General features: G+C 49.6%; 2 protein-coding genes across 7 annotated transcripts in view; both read left to right on the top strand.

Annotated features, from left to right (window-relative positions):
- Nucleotides 1–16,720, top strand: part of raskol (Ras GTPase-activating protein raskol) — a 42,872-nt gene extending 26,152 nt beyond the window's left edge. For 3 of the 6 annotated variants that reach the window (XM_033385511.1, XM_033385512.1, XM_033385510.1), the window contains 6 exons: nt 966–1,037; nt 11,459–11,582; nt 11,637–11,764; nt 11,834–15,574; nt 15,636–15,927; nt 15,998–16,720. In XM_033385511.1, the coding sequence (XP_033241402.1) occupies nt 966–1,037; nt 11,459–11,582; nt 11,637–11,764; nt 11,834–15,574; nt 15,636–15,927; nt 15,998–16,223 (4,583 nt within the window). In that variant the 3' untranslated portion in view covers nt 16,224–16,720. Of the gene's footprint in view, nt 1–965; nt 1,038–3,270; nt 6,575–11,458; nt 11,583–11,636; nt 11,765–11,833; nt 15,575–15,635; nt 15,928–15,997 lie in introns of those variants that run through there. The other 3 variants (XM_033385514.1, XM_033385513.1, XM_033385508.1) reach the window with 2 other exon arrangements.
- Nucleotides 16,721–17,713: 993 nt separating this feature from the next.
- On the top strand, nt 17,714–18,302 carry LOC4815312 (uncharacterized). The gene has a single exon (XM_015186651.2). It carries the CDS (start codon nt 17,810–17,812, stop codon nt 18,194–18,196), a length of 387 nt encoding a protein of 128 aa, XP_015042137.2. The 5' UTR covers nt 17,714–17,809; the 3' UTR covers nt 18,197–18,302.
- The last annotated feature ends 2,986 nt before the right edge of the window (nt 18,303–21,288 follow it).

The raw sequence follows: 21,288 nt of genomic DNA, 5'->3' as shown, positions 1-21,288 counted from the left end.
CATGTGTCTGCTTCGGCTTCTGCTGCTGCCTCAGTATCAGCTTCAGCTTCAGCTTCAGCCTCCCTGCTGTACGAGTATTCATATTTTGCATTAATTGAAATGAATTCATAACAACAAACGACAGCAACACTCGTAAGGTCGGAGGGGGGGCTATGTAAATGGGTCGTCAAGTCGAATCGAGTCGAGTCTTGTCTTTAAAGATACGAGATACGAGAGTACGAGTACGAGTACGAGACACGTTCAAACACACTGTTGAACTTCCTCGAAACTGGAAATGTCAGATGTCACAAAAGCGAATAGATCGAATATCTATACGATATGTACACATTTGCATTCGATGGAGGATTCGTTGATTCTTGTATCGAACAGAAAAAACAGCTGATGTTCTGTTTTCCTACAATATTGGACTATTTTTGATGAACACTCGTATTAATGTGGAATGTATTATGTGATACGTAGAATTTAAAAACCGCTCGTGGCGAAACATTCACACGTGAATGGCAAAAGAACAGCTGACATCGAATAATAGCACCATTTAAAACCAAAATATTGCCATAATTTTAACAGTATGGAAAACAGCTTCGATTTTTAATCAAAATGTATATCATTTTGTATCGATATCTTCGCGAAGCGTTCGTGGCAATTGAATCGAACGTGTCCTTTTGCCTATGAGAAATGTATACAGCACATCGACCATTGTGCTTCATTAAGCAATAGATTGAAATATTTAACTTTTTAACAAGATTATTTTTGTGTTCTCAATTATGGGAAACAATGGAAAACCATGGGAAAGAAAAAAATGGCATGCAAATGCTTTGAATTGTTTAGCAATTAAGTTCGCGTTGCAGTAAATGAAACTGTAAATGTACTGTTCCACACTGTACAATATATGTATTATTATCTTATAGCTGCCCACTAATTTGCATTAAACACTAATCCATTGGAATTTTCTTTACTATTTGCAGGTGAGTACAAATCGAAGACACTGCCGCGTATACATTTCGATACGGCGCTAAACGATACATCCCTCAATGAAGGTAACAAGAAAATCAATTATATACCTAAATAAGGAATCGAGGAGATTCCATTTGGGACATGGGGGATTGGGGATCATCTGTCTCTCTATGCCCCTCAATGGGGTGACATTGTTTTGATTGCTGACATTCACATGTGGCGCTAAAAAAAAAGACCGATTCTCAGAGACCTAAAAACCCACTAATGCGTCAGACGACTCGCGCTGGGGCTCTCTGGGGCTGCTCTGGGGCGTGTGTTTTTTGTTTTGCCAGCTAAGCGTAATGTGATCGTTCAAGAGCAGCTCCGCGGGGGGAAGGGGATGGGAAGACACCCCAGCGTATTATCTGCGGGTGTGAATTACTGGAGGAACTATCTCTGGCATGCGCTGAGTGGACACATTTCTGTCTGGGGCTATTATCATAGAAATTTCGGAAATTTAATGTATGTATATATTTCATGGGATTTCGATCTTCAATTTATTGAATTTATTGATAGTATCGAACGATAATAGAGTGTAGATGATAACATTTCTGGCGATTTTTTGATGTGGAATATCTTCAAATGTCAATTCTACTTGATTTCTACATGGATTATACACCGACAACCCGAAAAGTATGCAACGCACCTTTTTGAGTAGTTCTCCGCTTGGCCGCAAACATAGCCGGGGCGCGCCAGCCTACACAAGAAACCGTTGAAATAGTGATGGAAAGAAGGAAGGGGGAAGAAGGAAGAGCCTTCCTGCCCGGAAGGGTAACAAACGAAAAGAATGTTTTGAGGAATGAGTTAAATACCAGTATATATGTAAAGACAGATATACATATGTATGTGTACGTATATAAGACGTAACGATCACCTGGGATATAGGGTTGAAAACTCTTTCTTTTCTCCCCCCCATGTGCCGTAGCACCATGTGCGACATAACAGTTCATTGTGCCCTAGGCTAATGGTTACGAAAATGGAACTGTGAGTGGATGCCGGGCCTCATAAACAAGTCGCGCAGTTCCGTTCCGTTAAGGTAATGCCTATAGGTAAAAAATGGTAAAGGAGCGGAGGCGAACGTGTCGCATAAAACCCCCTAGTCACGCACTTCCGCAGCGCAGAGAGCATGTCCGCTGTTTGAAGCGGGGGTGGAAAGAGGAGAATAGTGTGCCTAGCGGGAGAAATGGGAAAGAGGAGAACTGTGTGTAAAGCGGGAGGAAGAGGAAAGAGGCGGAATGGTGGTAAAGGTAGAGTGGAGCGGTGCGTTACGAAGGGTGGGGTGGGGACTGGGGTACTCTCTAATTTGCTTATATTATGCGTTGCCCGGGCTGCCGTCTAAGTAGTGGGAACCTACATACATATATGTACGCACACACACAGCACACAGACAAACCTGTTCTCTCTCAATTAGATCAATTACGAGGCACATTGCCACTCTGGCCCTTATGTTGCTTTTAAGTTGCGTGGCTTTCCAATCCGTTTCTTGTACACTTTGTGCCCTACGCTACCCCCCACTGCCAATGGAAGGGCATATTGATTTTGGTCATCGATCCCTAATAGCCTTATGAGATTTACCCATTGGCTAGGTTGAATGCTACCAGGTATGTGGGGATTTTTCCTGAGAATCGCAAATGCCCATATAAGCGTTATTTATTTTGAATTATTATTTAGGTGGAATGGTGTGAGAGGGCAGATCTGCTGTCAGAACGATTTAATCGACTACTTTCGTTCATTCTTATTATAATTAAATCAGCTAGCTTTGAGAGTTTTATGCTAACTTCAAAAACAACACAATCCTAAATTTTTCTGCAGCGCATTGGAAAGTCCATATGGCCCATATTTCCCTTACTCGCTCTGGCACACAAAATCCTCTCTTGATGATCTCGCTCTCTGGTGAATTTTCGCTCTCGCACTTCGTTTTCGTTTCGACATGAGCGCATGGTACAATTTTATTAGGTAGCAGATCACAGCATGTAAGAAAAAGGGTGAGCTAAGACGTGCATGCATTGAATTTTCTGGTACGTTTTGGCAGTTGTCCATACATTTTTTGTAGCCTTGCTGGTAACATGTTTTCGAGCAGCACTTTCGGTGCTTATTATTATTATTAGTATTATACTTCTTAAATAAAGAGAGTTCATGTGGGCTAAGATCGTTTTTCCATCGGTATGTTTGAAGTATATTTTGAAAATGAGACGGTATATTTTGGTATATTTCTGACGGTCAAACGGTATATTTGATCAGGAGAGTGCTCCCTCCTGGGACGCAAAAATGAGTCGTAACTTTGAATAGGCACACACCCTCTTTTTCCTTCCATTATGTAGCAAATGTGTAGTTACCATGTAATAAATTGAGCAAGCAATACAAAACAAACACCATAAAATCTGAAAAAAGTAGTGTCGAAAAAAAATAGCAGCAAACAGCTAGCAGTTTGTTCTTGCGTACAAAACAATTTTTTTTTAACTGCGCGATTGAATACAACAGCAAAAGCTGCGCGCGGTCTTTACATGTAAAAAGAAGATAGTGTTGAATTCAGAAAAGTCCGTTGGTGGAACACAAAAATATCCAATTATCCTGCTCGAAAATGTTCATTGATAATTTGAAGAAAAATAAAAGATAATAAAAGAGCGCATGGTGATCTAAAATTCTCTTGGTGTCGGAATGTACAAATTACCGTTGAACGTCGCGGCAGGTTCGGCCGCTCTCTGTCGCTCGTTTCACATCGCGGCCTTTTGATACCTCTTTTATACCCTAGAAAGAGGATAATTCTAAAATTGGCCTATATGTACGTGCGCGCACGCGTATTACCGATTTATTTTGTTTTGCGTTGTACGTTGTACGTTGTTTGCTAAGTGGTTTTAACAATTTCTGTAGTTCTTGATGCCATTTTAAGATTTGGGATTTGCGCCTGTCTGGTTTTTGGACATCCGACACTTTTGGGGCATTCTTTTAATATGTGTTGATGCCGCAGCATCTGTTGTGCCCGTGACTGTGTCCTGTGCATGTGTGCTATGTGTGTGCGTGCTGGAATTCCAGCGCTTCTTGCATCTCTGTCTGTGTGTGCGTGTGCCACACTGAAGTACTGTTTTTTTTTCGAGTTGCTGCAACTAAAAACCAAATCAAAAGTTAACCAAGCGACAATGTGATGCGCGACAGTGATAAACGACACAAAACAAAAGCACAAATGGCAACAACAAAGGCAACGAGAGAGATGGAGTAACAGAAACAACAACACCAACAACGACGACGGCTGCAGCCATAAAATAGAGATATCCAAGAAGAGAAAGAAAAAAGAAAAAAAAAACGTTGACTGCAAACGCGGAAATGCACTTGAGCGCATAATTTTATAAACCAAGCGACAAAACAAAAATAATACAAAAAAAAAAACAGCAACAAAAGAAGCAGAAGAAGAATCAGCAACAGAGCAAGAAATTGCTTGTCAGCAAATTGCAGACGAAAAAGGAGAAGAAGAGAAGATACCTGCACATAAACGAACGAACGGACGCTCTCTCTTTCTGTCTCCTTTTTGTGTGCGTGTGTGCGAGTGTGTGAGTATTGCATGTGCGCTTGTTTGTGTGTGTTTGTGCAATGATCAGCGAGGCGCCTGCGCACAGCAGCAGCAGCAGCAGTGTCAGCGTCAGCGTCAGCAGAGACCATTGAAAACGGGGCGCACACACCAAAATGTTTCAGGCGGCCGTCAGTGACGCTAGCATTACAACAACAACAAACACAGAACAAAGCAGCGACGCCGCAAACGTAACAGCAACGCCAGAGGAAAAAACGCAACGCCGTCGCTCCACATTCTATGTGCCATTGGTGATCGAAGACGAAGACGTAGAGGGTAAACAGAAGCAAAAGGAGAAGGAGAAGGACTCCTCCCCCTACGGCGGCAGCAGCAGCAGCTCAAGCCTGAGTAGCAATAACAACAACAACAACAATAACACACCCGAACATACCTCACAGCATCCCCACCAAAAGCACTCGTCCTCCTCATCGAAGCACTTTGGGCTAAGGAAATCCGGCTCCGTTAAGAGCGGAGTGGCCAAGGTGAGTGCGCTCTTTGAGCGCAGCCACAGCGGTAGCGGTGCTAGCCAGAGCGGAGGGAAGGGCACCAAGATGTCACCGCCGTGCGGCTTCAATTGGAGCATCAGCGGCAGCGAGAATGCCGCCCAGTATTCCGACTCGGATGAGGACGAGGAGCACTCGGTGGAGGCGATGCATCGCGAACAGTTGCTCAAATCGCTGCCATCGGCCGCGGCATCATCGACGGCCTCACCCTCGAAGCTGAAGCGATATGGGATCGTGTTGAATGTGATCAGCCTCAATGGCAGCAGCGACTGCGACTCGGAGGGGGGTGCTCCTGGCGCCGCCCCAGCTGCCGCTGCTCCCAGGACCCACTTTAATGAGGATCACGACATTGTGATGGCCAATCCCACGCCGCCCAAGCAGCAGGCCCTCTCCTTATCACCAGCCCATTCGCGTCAGTCGTCGGTAAACCAAGGCGGTGGAACCTCGGCGAATGACGACGACGATGACTCAGAGATAAGTCGCATGCAGACCAATACCTCAACTCCCATCAAGCTGATGAAGTCGCGATCGCGCACGAATATACTCGCCGTACCGCTGCCCAGTGTGGAGAGAGGGCTCGCAACAACAGCTGGGACAGCGACAGCGACAGCGACTGCGACTGCGTCATCACCTGGCGGGAGCAGCAATTCCACCACAACGACAACCACAACGCTGATTACGCTGCGAGCCAAATCGAAGACCCTACCCCAGAACCTATCCCCGTCAGTAGCACTTCGCGAGGCAGCCGCTCTGCACCAGCCGTATCCGCATCCGCAGCCACATCCGCATCCGCACAACCTGCCCAAACAGCGGCAACTGTTCGGCGGGAGTACGGCCAGCCATTTGCCAGAGCAAAGTGGCTCCTCTCCCTACAAGCTGCAGGGCAGCGCCTCGGCCACATCGATAATCACGCACAGTTTCCCGCCGAAGAACCTCTTTCTGCTCAAGTCGACGCCCAGGCTGACGGCCGCGGAGGCGACTGCTGCCGGCACGTGTCCGCCGCCGGTGAGCACATCAGCGATCTGTTCGCCGCCCAAGAAGTCGCTCAGCTTTATACGACGCGCCCACTCCACGAAGGTGTCGCGCAGCCATTCCCTGCTAAAGACCATCGGGGGAGGAGTGGCAGGGGGACTGGCAGGTGGAGGAGGAGGCGGAGGCGGAGAACTGGCGCACCAGAGCCAACTGATGATGCACTCGAGCAGCCAGTATTCGCAGCAGGGATCGCTGTCGGCGTCGTCCAGCTGTGCTGGCGACAGTGGCATTGGCACCGGCAGCTGGGGCAAGCACTTTTATCTGCCCTACGATGTCTGCCCCCTGGGTCTGGACGAGCTGAACAGCTACTTTCAAACGGACCACTGCGAGGAGCTCATCTGTGAGCGTTTCAAGGTCAAGGATCTGGTGATGCATGCCACAGCGAATAGCTCGGTCACAGCCGGCGAAGGATGCACCACAACGACAACAGTGGATGAGGAGGATACGACAGTGACAGCGGACGATGATGCGGGACATCATTCTGGTAGGTCTTTAAAGAACAAGCTTCATCCACTTCTTCTTCCAAGTCTCCGTCCCAGTCCCAGTCCGAGTCTTTCTTTCGTTCTTCCTTCCTTTGTTTTGTATGTGTGTTTCCTGTTACAATCGATCCAAAAAAACAACCCCCAAAAATATGGTTCGGGGTAAAAGGTTGGAACGATCCGTTTCCCCCGTTTTCGTATCGATACGATCCCTTTCGCAGTCTATTTATGCTCTACTGGCTGGGGCTAGTGGTGTGTGGCGGGGTGTTGTGGAGGGCAGGGGGACAGCGACACATGTACACACACACGGGGTCGCGATAAGATAAGATGGCACCTAGCACACACCTCACACCCCACCCCGAGAATTCCCATACCGTACCCCATTCCAGCATTCCACTGGCCCGCTCTTATTATTAAGCCTTCCTGTTTCGTTCGTTTCTTTTCTTTTTTTTTTTGCGTCGTTTTGCAGACGTCTTCCATCAAACATCATCATCTTTCCAGCAGCAGCAGCGGGAGGGCGGGGAGGGGAGGGGTACATAACTATGTGTACTCCTCCCTCAACCGATGTTCCATTCCTTTTACATTCTACTTCTTGCTCTCCTTCTTCTTGTTCTTCTTTTGCGTAGCCCAATTGTTTACCTCAATTGTAGCTCAATTTGGATGGCCATGGGACGAAAAGCAAGCGGCGGCATTCAAGCGTTGAGTCGCACAATGGGCGTCAACTGAAAACTGAAATGAAATAGAACTGAACTCAACTGAACCGAAAATGATCGGAAAGTGTACCGACTGCTGTCCGCCTCTTTCCCTCTGTCCGTCTGGGCATCCTCTTGCATTTTGATTTTGTATTCCAGGAATGGCCGCAGCAGTTTTCTACTTTACTACTTGAAATGTGTATTGTGAATTGGAATCAGTTTGCCATACATACACACACACACACACATGTATACGGTAGTACTTGGAAGCGTACCAAGTGAGCTGCATTTCAAATTAGAAGAGAGAGAGAGAGAGCAGCAGAGGGACCATCCAACGATTCGATACCGTTAAAATTGTCAATTGATCGAAATGAACAAAATTTGCATTGCAATTTGCAGCTCATTTTGTTTTATTAAAGTTGTGTGTTCTCGTGTGTGCGTGTGTTTCTTCAGCTTCCATTGCTCTTACGACCTCTCTTTACTCCATTTACCCCTCCTCTGCTCTGCCACTCGCTCTCTTTGGCTACAATTTCAATTTTGTGGCTTTGTTGCTGTTTTTGATTATGATTCACACACACACACACACACACGCTCGTACAAATGCATACAGACACCCGCACAAGAAACCAGTTTTGAGTAGCGGGCAGCAGCAGCAGCGAGAGCAGTGAACGAGAAGAGAGAGAGAGAGTGAGAGTGTGAGAGCGGGCAAACAAATGTGATCGTTTTTGCGGGAATGGAAAAGAGAGGGAAATGAATGCTAAACAAACGAGCGGCTTTATTTAAAAAACTAAAATTGTTGCTGCTGCCATATGTAGGCTTTTTTTTTTGTGCAAGCTATATTTTGCACGTAAGGTAAGGCAGTGTCCGATAGAGTGGCGCACCAGTATCGATTCCGCCTTACCCATCTGTGGAATATATCTTGTTATGCAGGAGCATGCATGTACCGCCTCCCCCTCTCCAACCCATCTGGCGTCTTCTTACACAGGAACTGTAAGAGTGTGTGCCATGGATAGTGCGGGAAGGCAGGGTGGCGGTGGGGGGGTGTGACGAGGTCAGCTGCAGTTGCAGTTGCCGTTGCCGTTGCCTTTTTATTTGTAATTTGATAAGACGAAAAACGCTTTTGTAACGACATTCACCCAGAGTTGGTTGTGTCGATAAAGTTGTCGTCACACACACACACACAAGAAATAGAAGCAAAGTACATAGACAAAATGGAGAATAAAGACTAAGAAGGAAGAGCAAACATAATGAAAAATTGATAGGAAAATTTATGATCTTTGATTTGTGTGGAAGTCCGAATATTTTCCGAGGGCGCCAGATGGTTTGTTTGCCAACTTTCTTGGTATACTCTATTGATTGTCGTCTCCTTATCGTCCGTCAGCCCCGACAGACAGTCGCCTTTCATTTTCCACACTTTCCACCATCCACACACACGCACACGCACACATTTTGTTTAACGCGGTGATAATTGAGGCGACCTTATCGCACGTTTAGCAGCAGATGCCACCCCGCCGCAAGGTATCCAATCCGATCCGATCCGTCCATCGATATTTTCCCACTTGATTGATTTTGGTCTGTTTTCTTATCGGGCTTTCACTTGCCATGCCTCAAACTTTTGAAATCCGCTTTAATTGGATGAATTGGATGTGGATGAAGGAAAACCCAACCTCACAAAAATGTGCGCTCTTTGATGAGTCAAACGATGAGCCAATATTCAGAGATTTCTTTTTGGAGATGACGACGATGATGATCTCCTACTCCGGAGGAGGTCAACGGTATTCAAAAGAGCATCTTTCATAATATTCATTACACATAACCCACATATGGAGTGGGGGTATGCCTGTAATGGGCCCTGGAACTGGGTCTGGGTCTGGGGGTGACTTCACCTGACCATATAAGTGATCTCTACTATGTTGATCTCTACGCTGATGATCTTCTTCGCTCCAAAAAACATAGAAGAAGGCTGTTTACAGCCATCCATTGCGACTTGCGTAGGGGGGGTTTCGATTCCAGTGGATGTACAATAGAAGATGTTCGAACCGCGATTGGAATGGAATTTTTTTGCTTGAAAGCTGCCCAGCAGGTGGGCAGGCAGTCAACATCAAGAAAAGCTCCTTATCAGCGTCATGTACACGCAATGTATATTGTTTTTACACTTGTACTTTAGAAGTACATATCTCCGGACACACTCGATGGTGCTGTGATAATCACGAGCCTCTCAGCAGGTCCGTCTGGATGTACCTCAGAATGGGAGAGCCAAAGAAGCAACCATCAGCCAAAGCACAACGACAGAATCTGAGCCTCAAGCCCAAAACCCAGGACTTCAGCGAAAATATAGATGAGACGACCAGCGCCACTGGCAGCGACTCCCCGTTAGGGAAGTCTCTCTATTTGGGTTAAGTGCATCCGGTTCTCCCAACCACAACACAATGCATCGGGGACGGTGGACCTGCCGATGAGCAATAGCGTAGCCCCAGAACAATGAGCAGTAAGCCGAATGTCATCAGTGGCATCGCAAACAGCTGACGATACCCTGCAACCGGGAAGCATCAGTGGAGAGCGTTATCAAACACGTGCAGGCAGATAGAATGTCCGAACGTTGCCAGAACTGTGGGAGATACTGTGCAAGATAGAGTCTATCCTCTGCCCTTTACTCGGAAGACCTAAAGCTGGCGTCATGCTTACGATAGGTTTACGCATCAGAAGAGTGAGGAGATTTGATTGGGAAAGACCTTTTCGGATTGAGAGACCTTTCACCAATGTCAATGACCTTTTAATTTGCGAGCTTCTGTGAATCAAAGGTTCAATGATGAAGAAAGAATTGATGTAGAGGGATAAAGTATAGTAGCTATAGAAATATCGGGACATACAAATCACATACATAACGAGTATACTCTCGCTCGCTCTCTTACAGTGTGGCTTAGCGGTAAGAGTGTTCCGACTTAAAGCGACGAGACTTGCGAGACTTTTGTGATATCTTTGGCGTGCATTTTGTGGGACTCTCGAAAAGGCTGCATTTGGTGGTTTACTGGGCACTGCCTTAGCTTGTGTCAAGCCTCTTTTTCACCATCTATGGGGCATCTATGGGCAACACGACACATAAGGTAGCGTTCATCGCCTAGATTTCAAGGACTACAAGATATCGTTGGACAGCGATTGGAGCATCTTTCTCTCTTCCACTGTGGCTTAGCAGTAAAGAAGTGGTTTTTGATGGCACCTCTCTCTCTCTCTATCCCCTTTCTTCCCTCCAAGACACATGGGATTTTGTACCACTTTTGGGGATGTCATATGGAAGATTATTGCTTTATATTTCTTTTCCCTTAAACGGTGAACGACCCCAACCGACCCGACCCGACCCGACCCGAACCCCGACGAAGCTCCTTTTGAGTGGAAACATATCGGACTGTTTGCATCTCTCTGGCGAATGGAGTGGGAATGGAAGTGTATCCAATGCATGAATGAGGAACGATGTTTGCTCTTTTTAATGAGCCACAGCCTCGCTTAGAGGCAGTCTCAGGCACAGCCTCAGCCTCAGCCTCTGCCTCTTGGGTGGCCCTCTGCCGCTGCCGCTGGGAGACAAGGTCGCATTTGTGCGGGCGGCGGCAGCAGCAGCAGCAGCAGCAGCAGCAGACAACAAAAAAGATGTGTGCTCCGAGATGGAAGATACAAATGAGAAGAAGATTGGGAACCTGTTTTGAGCCGCAAGAGGTGCCCTCATACCCCCAGCCGTAATGAGGCACATGATGAATCATATGCGGCGGTACCTGATGGACTCTGCCTCTCCGCCTCTCTGCCTCTCCGCCTCTGATGGCAGAGGGGCGTTGCAGGGGACAGGTGATGTGTGCAGCAGCTGCTTTGATGACGGGTCTTGCTCTCCTGTTCGTTCTTTTGTGTTTGAAACCCGTTTTGGCCGAAAAACAAAAACCCGAAAACCAAAAGAATTTCAACAACAACAACAACAACAAAATGGGGGAACACACAGCAGTGCAGAGCAGAGAAGTGCATGAAGGGACTGTCGCGGGGGGTGGGGGGGGGATTATAGGGTATTACTCCTCCAAAAAGGGAAGGAGGTACCGTTCCGTTCCGTTCCGTTCGGTTCCGGAAACGGCAACGGCCGCGCCAACAAAAGGATATATGTATGCCCACTTGAAGCTAATCCTTTGCTCCTCTTCTCTTCTCTTTTTTTGCTTGCTACAGATACCTCCTACGAGAAGGCCTGTCGCCGGGGATCAGCGCCTACAACGCCCATTCTGGGCAGCAAACAGCACCAGCAGCAGGAGCACAACGCCACGTCGCGTTTTACAAATTTCTTTACCAAAAAGTAAGCAAAACGAAGCCTCTCTCCTTCTCTTGTACTACTATCCTTTGTTCTTAGATCCAATCCCTTGAAGCGCACCAAATCGGTGACGAAACTGGAGCGCACAAAGCGTGGATCGGGCGGATTGAGAGGCTCGCGTTCGCATGAGAGTCTGCTGTCGAGTCATGCGGTTATGTCCACGATTGGTGAGTGCTGCAAACAATGATAGTCCCTGAATGAAGAGACTGATAAGCGTCTACCACCTCCACCCATAGATCTCTCCTGCACTGGGGCTGTGGGCGTGGCACCCGTCCACCAGTCGGTGCTGGGACGCAGGCATTGCTTTCAAGTGCGCGGCGGACCGCGCGGCGAACGCTACTACTCGTGCGGATCGCGGCAGGAGCGTGACCTGTGGATCTACTCGCTGCGCAAGTCGATAGCCCCGAACGCGGAGCACACGCGGCGCACGGACAACTCCCTGAAGATGTGGGTGTACGAGGCGAAGAATCTGCCCGCCAAGAAGAAGTACTTTTGCGAGCTGCAGCTGGACAAGACCCTGTACGGGCGGACGAGCGTCAAGCTGCAGACGGACCTGTTGTTCTGGGGCGAGCACTTCGACTTCCCGGACATACCGGAGATCAACGTGATCACCGTGAACGTGTTCCGGGAGGTGGACAAGAAGAAGAAGCGGGACAAGTATCAGTTCGTGGGCTCCGTGAAGATACCCGTCCATGAGGTGACCTCACGACTGCCCTGCGAGCACTGGTACCCGATACTCAGCGACAAGGCCGGCGATAGCCTGGGCCGGCACTCGGGCAACGGCAAGGAGGGCAACGGCAGCAGCGGTAAGGACCGCGAGAAGGAGCAGGTCCCTACGCTGCGCATCAAGTGCCGTTTCCAGAGCACCGACATCCTGCCAATCAATGTGTACGGCAACTTTCTGGCCTATCTGAAGGATAATTATAAGCGCGTCTGCGAGACGCTCGAGCCGGTGATTGGGGTCAAGGCCAAGGAGGACATTGGCCAGGCCTTGGTCCTGCTGATGCACGCCCAGGGGCTGGCCGGGGCCTTTCTCACCGACGTGGTGGCCCTCGATCTGTTGCGCGTGGGGGACCAGCGGCTCACGTTCCGCGGCAATTCGCTGGCCACCAAGAGCATGGAGGCATTCCTGAAGCTAACGGGCGAGCAGTACCTGCAGGACACCCTCTCGGCGCCCATTAACGAGCTGATCCATTCGGAGCGCGACTGCGAAGTGGACCCCACCAAGGCGAGCGGCTCTTCGGCGGGCTCCCTGCAGCGCCAGCAGGCGGCCCTGCGTGCCGCCGTGCGCAATGCCTGGCAATGCATCTACGAGTCGCACAAGCATTTCCCCGCCCAGCTGCGCAACTGCTTTGCCACGTTCCGCGAGCGTCTGCAGCAGCTGGGCCGCCAGGATATGGCCGACAACCTGATCTCGGCCAGCATTTTCCTGCGCTTCCTGTGCCCTGCCATACTGTCGCCGTCGCTGTTCAATATCACCAGCGAACTGCCGTCGGCGCGGGCCACCCGCAACCTGACGCTGGTCGCCAAGACCCTCCAGACGCTGGCCAACTTCACCCGCTTCCAGGGAAAGGAGAACTTCATGGAGTTTCTGAACGATTTCCTCGAACAGGAGGCCGATCGCATGCAGCAGTTCCTGGAGATAATCTCCTCGCGACCAGAGCACCCGACCCCCGACTCGATACTGGATTGGGCAGGGTACATCGACCAGGGCAAGCAGCTGTCGATCCTCCACAGTCTGCTCAGCGAGAGTCTGGCCAAGCTGCCGGAGGCCCGACAGCACGAGCTGGATCCCCTGCAGCACATCCTCGACGACATAACCAAAGCCCGAGAGCAGGGAAACCTCGGGATGGCCCTACCAGGCGGATATCTGCCCACATCCACGCACTCGATAGCCACCAGCGAGAACCAGGAGAACCGTCAGCCCGGCACCACGGCCGGCGGCATGGGATTAGGAATGGCTGCCTCCTCCTCCTCCTCGTCGGCCGGGGGCGGTCTGGCCGAGCTGCTGCCACAGCAGACACAGCTAGCGCAGCCGCAGCATGCGATTGTGAGCAAACCCCTGTCCGCAGAACGGGGCATCATGCGGGGTGTCCTGACCCCCAATTCCCTGGAGAAGAATATCTTTCGCTATAACGATCCTACAGTCAATGGAATACTCCTGCAACAACAGCAGCAGCAGCAGCAACAGCAGCAACAGCAGCAGCAGCATCCGATGCAGTTGCTCTCCAATTCGCAGAGCTCCATTGCTGGAGTGGGGGTGGGGCAGCAGTACGGAGGAGGACTGCAGCATGCCCAATCACAGAGCTCGATGGCCTCATCATCGTTGAATGGGAGCAGCAGCAACCTGTTGCATTCGCATACGCAGCAGCAGCAGCAGCAGCAGCAGCAGCACTTGCATCATCCCTCGCAGCATATCCACTGCCCGCCCGGACCGCAGACGAGTGCCTCGAGCACAATGGAGCGTATGGATCGCATGGAACGTCTCGGGCAGACCTATCAGTATGTGGTTAATGGCTCTGGGCACATCCACGGCCACGGCCATCAGAATGGCAACGAGTACGAGGGAAGCCACAGTCAGAGTCCCTCATCCACCACCAGATCCAGGACACTGCCGCGCAATGGCAATGGTAGTCCCGGCAATGGCAATGCCAATGCCAATGCCAATCCGAACAATAATAATCAGAGCGGGGGCAGCTATGATGATATGCATGACAGGGAGTTCCAGATCCAGATCTCAGGGCTCGACACAAGCAGCGCTTTTGTCCGCAAGTCACCCACGCCCATGATGAAGTCCACGAGCGCTGGGGGTCTGGGTGGTGTCTCAGCGGGGGGTGCGGGACGTATGCACCAGCATAAGCTGAATCTGGGGATACCGGATCACTCCGGATCGGGATCGGGCTACCCGCGACAGCAGCAGCAGCAACAGCAGCAGCAGCAGCTCCAACACCAGTCGAACCTCCATCCCAACTCGAATATGCCCAAGAATCTGGAGGATCTTGACGATCTCCTCAAGTATGCGGAAGAGCATGATGTGGCAGAGCACCACCAGCACCAGCCGCAGCATTCCCAGCAGGGAGGACACCTAAAGCCCATGGCTGGAGCAGCAGCAGCAGCACCGGCTCCAGGGAACGGCTCCTCCATCAAGGAGCAACTGTCGGCGAAGAGCAGCCACTGCAGCTCTGGCTATCAGAGCATCTCCACCAATCCCTCGCCCTCGCAGTCCTCCAGCCCCGTGGAGAGCCAACTGAAGGCTGCAATGAATCACCCGCATCACAATGCGCCGCTGGCCTTCAAGAATCCCTCATATCAGCTGCAGAATGGACCTCAGCCCAGAGGAGGCACCACCGCATCCATAGCCACTCCTCAACAGCAGCAACAGCAGCAGCAGCAGCAACAGTTTGGCCAGCGCCTGAAGAAGCCACTCGGTGCTGGGGTGGTGGCCGCCCGTGCCGCCTTCCTCAACAGCGGCGGGGCCTTGGACCCGGCCACCCTAACGCCCAGCTCCTCAGACGAGCAGCTGTCGGCGGAGAACTACTTTAGCTATGCGGCGGCCGCGGCTGCCGGAGCAGGTGCTGGCTCCACCAAAATGGAGGCCCAGCGCTCCCTCAGCGGCGGCAGCAGCTCCTCGACATCGGCATCGGTCTCCAATCTGGGTGGCAAAGGGTCAGCCTCAGCTTACGGGCGACTCAACGGCGGGGGGCCACTGAAGCGCGAGGATGTTTATGGCAGTGCCGGGGGCGTGAGCATTGGCTATGCCATGTCCACACCCGGACACCATCAGCATCCGCATGCCCATCCGCACCACCACCAACAGCTGCAGCAGCACCAGCAACAGCAGCAGTTGCAGGATCAGATGAAGCAACAGTATCCTGGAAGCACGGCCGGCAGTGTGGGCTCCTCGACATCGGCGGCCCAGCGACGTCTGAGCCTGGATTCAGCGCGCACGCTCTCCGACAGCAGCACGGACACAGAGGGTAAGCAAATGGGATGTTCTTCTCTAGAAACCATCGTACTAACGTTTTTTTTCTCCTACAGGACACTGCAGTCAACTGCAGGAGGGGAAGCGACGGCGTCAGTTGCGCAGCAGCGGCGGAGGAGGAGGGGCGAGCACCACCACGGAATCGGGAGTGGGAAAGGTCTACGATCAGAACGGCGAGATCCAGTTGCTGCAACAGAAGCTGGACACGCTGCGGCATACCCTCGACAGGGACGAGGCAGAGCTGCGAGACTCCAGCGATGAGCTGTTTCTGCAACGGGCCGCCGGCAGCAATGGCAGCAACAATCTGAGCCTCCAGTCAGAGTCCACCATGCGCAGCATTATCGATCGGTGAGTGAATCAGTGGGGAAGCATTCATTCACTTGCTGAGATTCTAATGGGGGATTCCTTCATTTTGCAGACTCATTACCATGGAGGAGGAGCTGCGTCGAGAGCAGCTAAAGATGTCGCTGGCGCTGTCCCACAAGCAGCGCGTCATCGAGGAACAGGGCCAGCAGATAGCGGCACTGGATGCGGCCAATAGTCGACTCCTGAGCGCCCTCACCGCCCTGCGACAGCGATACGAGACCCAGCAGCAAGCGCAGCAGCACCAAACGCCACCACCAAAGAACCAGAAGCCACAGTGAATGAGAATGAGAAGGAGGAGGACCAGAACGGGGAATGACGAACGCTGGGGGCCGTAAAGATACAGATACAGATACAGACGGTGTGGCACCAAAAGACACAAAGATACTGTCTCTTGAGGATACCACACACCATACCGTCAACGTTTTCGTCTTAAGGATACTTTTTGTTTATTTTTTTAGAACTTTTTTTTTGTGTATGCTACATAAATTATACTACATGTTTAATATATAAACTACAGATATACAGATACATATTGATACACATACAAATATTATGAATAGTTTCTCAATCTATGTTTAAAAAAAGAAACTGGAAATGTGAAAAAACGAGCCGCCACACGGCGGCCGCATGATGAAAGCAATGAAAGATGAACCGCATGAAAGAGAGGAGAAGAAGGAGCGCCGCAGGAGCAGAATGAGGAAGAACGAGGATGTGTGAAGGAAGAACAAGTTAAGATATTGAATAAAATTATAACCAAAGTTTGACAAAAAAAATATTTGACTATATCGTATTTGTTATTGCAATTGGACGTGTTTCTGGATAAATACTTCGATATTGGATAATGGAACCCTACAGGAGCCTTGCTCCAGAGCCGATGCCCTGGGATCTAATCCACAAAGTTCGCATGCGACATCTCGTTAACAGTCATCGGGAATCGTTGAAATCGTTAATGTCAATTTGATTTTAAGACTTTTCTGAGTCCAGTTTTTATCTGCGTGCCATCCATGGCTGGAAAATCCCATTGGCCACTATGGAACACGAAAACAGGACGAAATGGACGTTGGGCTTTCAGTTTAAATCGAAGAGCTGTAGAGGTGAGTTTTCAACAGAGACACCTGACGTCGATGCAGATACAGCGCCAGTTTGACTTTTACACGAAATGTTGCCTGAAAAGGTACAAATGTATGGTACATGGATGATACATAAATAAATACTGTGGCTCCCTTTTTTATTTGGCTTGTATCCCCAACCACTCTGTAAAGTAGATGGCGCTAAGCAGAAAGATGAGGGCTAGATGACGCCACCCTGTCCGTTTTGCATAGAAAACCTTTATTTTCTCCCGATGCAAATGAATGAATTTAAACATTGTTCAGGTAGTTTTATTTGGGATATAAAGTAACGACTGTGGGTTCAGGTGGGACAAAAACGTATTACGCAATAATAAAAACTGTCACATATTCTGTCATGAGGGATCGGGGATTGGGATTTGGTTACAGGTAACGACTAGCTTTTACCCAAAGCCATTATCAATGGATGGAAATTCCTAGGGATTTCCATTCGTGCTCGCCATTCATGAAGGAGCGCGTGGGTCTTGTTTGCACACGTGTTATCAATTACCTTCAGACCGACCCCGATCTCGATCCTCGACCTAGAGCCTAGGTAATATCCGAGATCAGGTAGTCATCGATCCGGGATTTTCCAACCATTTTGTGAATGAAACCCCCGAGGGTCGACGGGGACATATAAGGCGAACCCATGCGATCGACTGCACCAGAAGCCAAGAAAACGTCAAGCGATCGACAACTGTCACACCAAGAGCTGCTGCACCACCACCAATTGAAGCCAGAAACGACAACTCCCCGCCATGAAGACCACATCCAGGAACTGCATCTGCATTTGCATCATCTCTCTGCTTGCCCTCGCTGGTAGTGCGCTGGGCGCCGCCATTGCATCGTCATCCACACCACACTCGACGGAGCAGCGACGCCCGCTGCGGATAGCCCAGTGCCGGGAGCTCTGCTACCGCCAATCCCTGGCGGACCCAACCCCACCTGCCCTGTGCCGGGGCAGGCCCGACTGCTTCATGTGCCACGACTACTGCCGCGTCCTGGCCGTGGCCCAGATTAGCCTGGCCACCTCGATGTGTGCGGATCGGGTGTTCTGCAGCCAGGGATGTCGCGTGGCCTGCGCCTACCATCGCCTGCGCAGCTACCACCAGGAGGCGACGGCCAACACGGTGCTCAAGACATGAGAGGCAGTACCACTGCCCCTCCCATTTGTAAATAGTTGTGTATATATAGTCTACCAAGGATCTCTGGATCGTATTGTCAATAAAAGGAAAGTTAACTAAACGGAAAGTCACTATGGGATCTGGTATCGGAGATCCTCCTTCCCAGCGATTGTTAAAGGGAATTGGCGGCTGTTGCTGTTTCTGTTTGCTGCCAGATGTTGCCCATCGGAACCACTTGGGGCTGGGGCTTTATTAATCACCAGCGAGGACGAGGACGAGGATGTGGATGTGGATGATGAGGTTCGAAGTTGAAGCCTGCACGAAATAATTTAAAATTTGCAAATAAAGGAGAATGCAAAAAATTAAATTAAAAATGCTGCGCACATAGAAAAAGGGGCACAACAGGTGGTCACAAGAGGCACCGGATATTGGCTGCATGGCTGCGTCGTCGCTGTGGCAGTGGCTGTGGCAGCATATGGCATTATGCCTCAATCTTCGATGCCAGTGCATCGATAAGGAAATACGGCCTAACGGTCTTTCTCTCCACATCATCATCATCATCATCATCATCATCATCATCATCATCATCATCATCATAGTCATCATCGACAGCTCTCCACAATCCACAATCCTACATAATATAAATATTTGTGACTCTCTCAAATTGTTTGCCTTAACACATAATTACATAATTACATAAAAATGCAGCCCAAACCGATCTGAAAAGCCCATTCCATGCCACACCATACCTGCCCCATGCCCCATGCCCCCCTGCTGCTCTGCTGTCACATAAAGCAGCGGCGAGCGCATAAAAAGAGCCAACGATGATCATAAAAAAATCGATTTGAAGTCTATAAAAATCATATCATACAAATTTTTATATGCCATGCTCATTTTAAAATGTCACATCCACGAGCAGAGCGGAGCTGTGCTGAGCTGAGCTGCTGGGGCATGCAACGAAGTCTGTGCCTGTGTGCCTGAGCTCCCAAAACAATATGGAGAAAAACCAGCTTAGAAAAAAAACAGAGAAAATAAACGATATTTTGAATACCCTTCAGAGCAGGGTAAAGTATAAGGTAATCTTTCAGAATGTGCTCTTCCGATTCTGGACAGGAGATCGATCCTACATTTCACATCTTTCCTTTCCTAAACTACATTTAACGACTGCTCTTTTCTTCAAGGATCATCCGCATCATCACGATTACTCGATCGATTTGCAATCCATTTCATTTCCATTTGGAGAACCCAATCAACTTTGCCCTCAACCTCAACCTATCCCCGCATCGGCGTAACTCAATCGTTGGGAAAGGGAATGCTGATGCCGCTGCTGCCGCTCGCATCGGACTCGAGACTTAACCGAAATGGAAAACTAAGCTGCGTTTTTTGAAAGCAAATTAAAAGCCACGACAAATGGCGCAAGAGGAATGACAAATAAATTTCCCATTGACCAACAGGTGCTGCTCCCAAGGGGTTGGGGCTGGTAGAGCTGCAAACACTTTACCATCTCTTTATCATCTGTTCTTCAGTACCGTTCCACTGTCTTTGGCTCTGGGGCTTGGGTATGGGTCTTCGTCTGAAGCTTCTCCAGCGAATTGAAAACTTTTCTCGATGATGCAATAAATTCACAGATAAATGTTAATTTACGAGTGAGGAGAGCACACCAGCTGGGTGCCAGAGCGGTAGGAGAAGTAGGAGTAGGAGGAGGAGGATGGAGATGCGACAGGCTGTCTGGTAGGTTCTCTGGGATTCTCCCTTCCCCAGAGATTATGATTATTGAAATGTTTTTTGTTTTGTGTGAGGTGTGAGGTGTGTGGTGTGTCTCTCGTCAAATGAAATGCGCGGCGGGCGTGCAAATCACGACCCAAGCAACATCCACATCCAAATCTGAATCCGAATATATGTACGTCTATAAGGTTACGGCTACTCGGACAGGCTACAGGTACAGATACAGATACAGGGATACAGTAACACAAGGGCAGAGGCTACAGGGTACAGGGTACAGGGTACAGGTATGTATTAATTAATTATAAAGCACAAAGAGTCTAGAGACAGACACGCTGGACACCTTCATAACATAACGTGCACGAAGGTGAGAAATCAATTTTCAGTATCTCGCTTTGTGTTTAATATTTTTCCAGTGAAATGCGCCGCCGAACGACGATGATGAGCGGCCCGAGTTCTCGGCTTCTCAGCCTCTCAGCCTCCTGCCCCTGGGGCACCAACAGACACGCAGAGTCGACTCCAGTTTGAGGTTCACCTTCAGGTTTCGGGGACGGACTCTGTTTAGCTCTGTTCTGGGGCACGTAAATTAGGATAACAACGTGAAACATAATTATTACTTTGGACAGATATGGCAACGTCTGCTGCGCCTGCGCCTGCGCTTGTTCCTGGACATGGATCCCAGCTCCAGCCTCAACCTTCGAGCCCTGCCACCAGTGCCAGTGCCAGTACCAGTCCCAGTCCCAATCCTGCAAAGGCGACTCGCTTTGTGGCCCAAATAAATGTATTTAAGTTGGTTAACGCCTTCATTTTGGGGGGCTTGTGCTCGTCCGATCTTCTGCTCTTGGCCCCAAAGTAGGTGTAATAAAAAATATGAATTGTTGTTGTATTAAGATCCAACGGCAACACAACAAACAGCAAAACAGCAAAACAGCAGGCGAAAGATCATTCAGTGATTTTTATGACCCAAAACGAAGTCAGAGTCCACACTCCAGAGGACTGAGCGCTATGGGAATTCGTGTGAAATGTGCTCCAGAGTATTGCTCTCCGGCTATGGCAAATACCCAATCGTAGGTCTGAGGTAATCGAATGGATTTGAATGGAAGAACAGGAAGTGATACTTGCACTATGGACCGTTTGGGTATGTCTAAGGATTCCCCATCCCCAACCGATTAACCATATAAAGTTGTTAGTAATGTGTGCGCACTTTTGGTGGTTAATTGGCATTTGATCTTTGGGGGCTCATCAACTAATTAACGCTCAACGACTTGCAGCACAATCCTCACCAGCTGCGCTTGCCCGGCCACCCGCTGATGGCTCAGTGGTCCATTGCTGGTCCAGTGTCCCAGTATCCAGGTAAGGAAATGCCACAAAATTGAAAATGCAAAACGAAA

The sequence above is a fragment of the Drosophila pseudoobscura genome, chromosome X (genome assembly GCF_009870125.1).
Source record: "Drosophila pseudoobscura strain MV-25-SWS-2005 chromosome X, UCI_Dpse_MV25, whole genome shotgun sequence".
Lineage (NCBI taxonomy): Eukaryota > Metazoa > Arthropoda > Insecta > Diptera > Drosophilidae > Drosophila > Drosophila pseudoobscura.
Note: the sequence above shows the minus strand (reverse complement) of the source record. Positions and strands in the feature narration are given on the sequence as shown.

Coding starts and splice junctions, on each gene's coding strand:
- LOC4815312 (XM_015186651.2), top strand. CDS start 17,810: ATGAAGACCACATCCAGGAACTGCATCTGCATTTGCATCATCTCTCTG.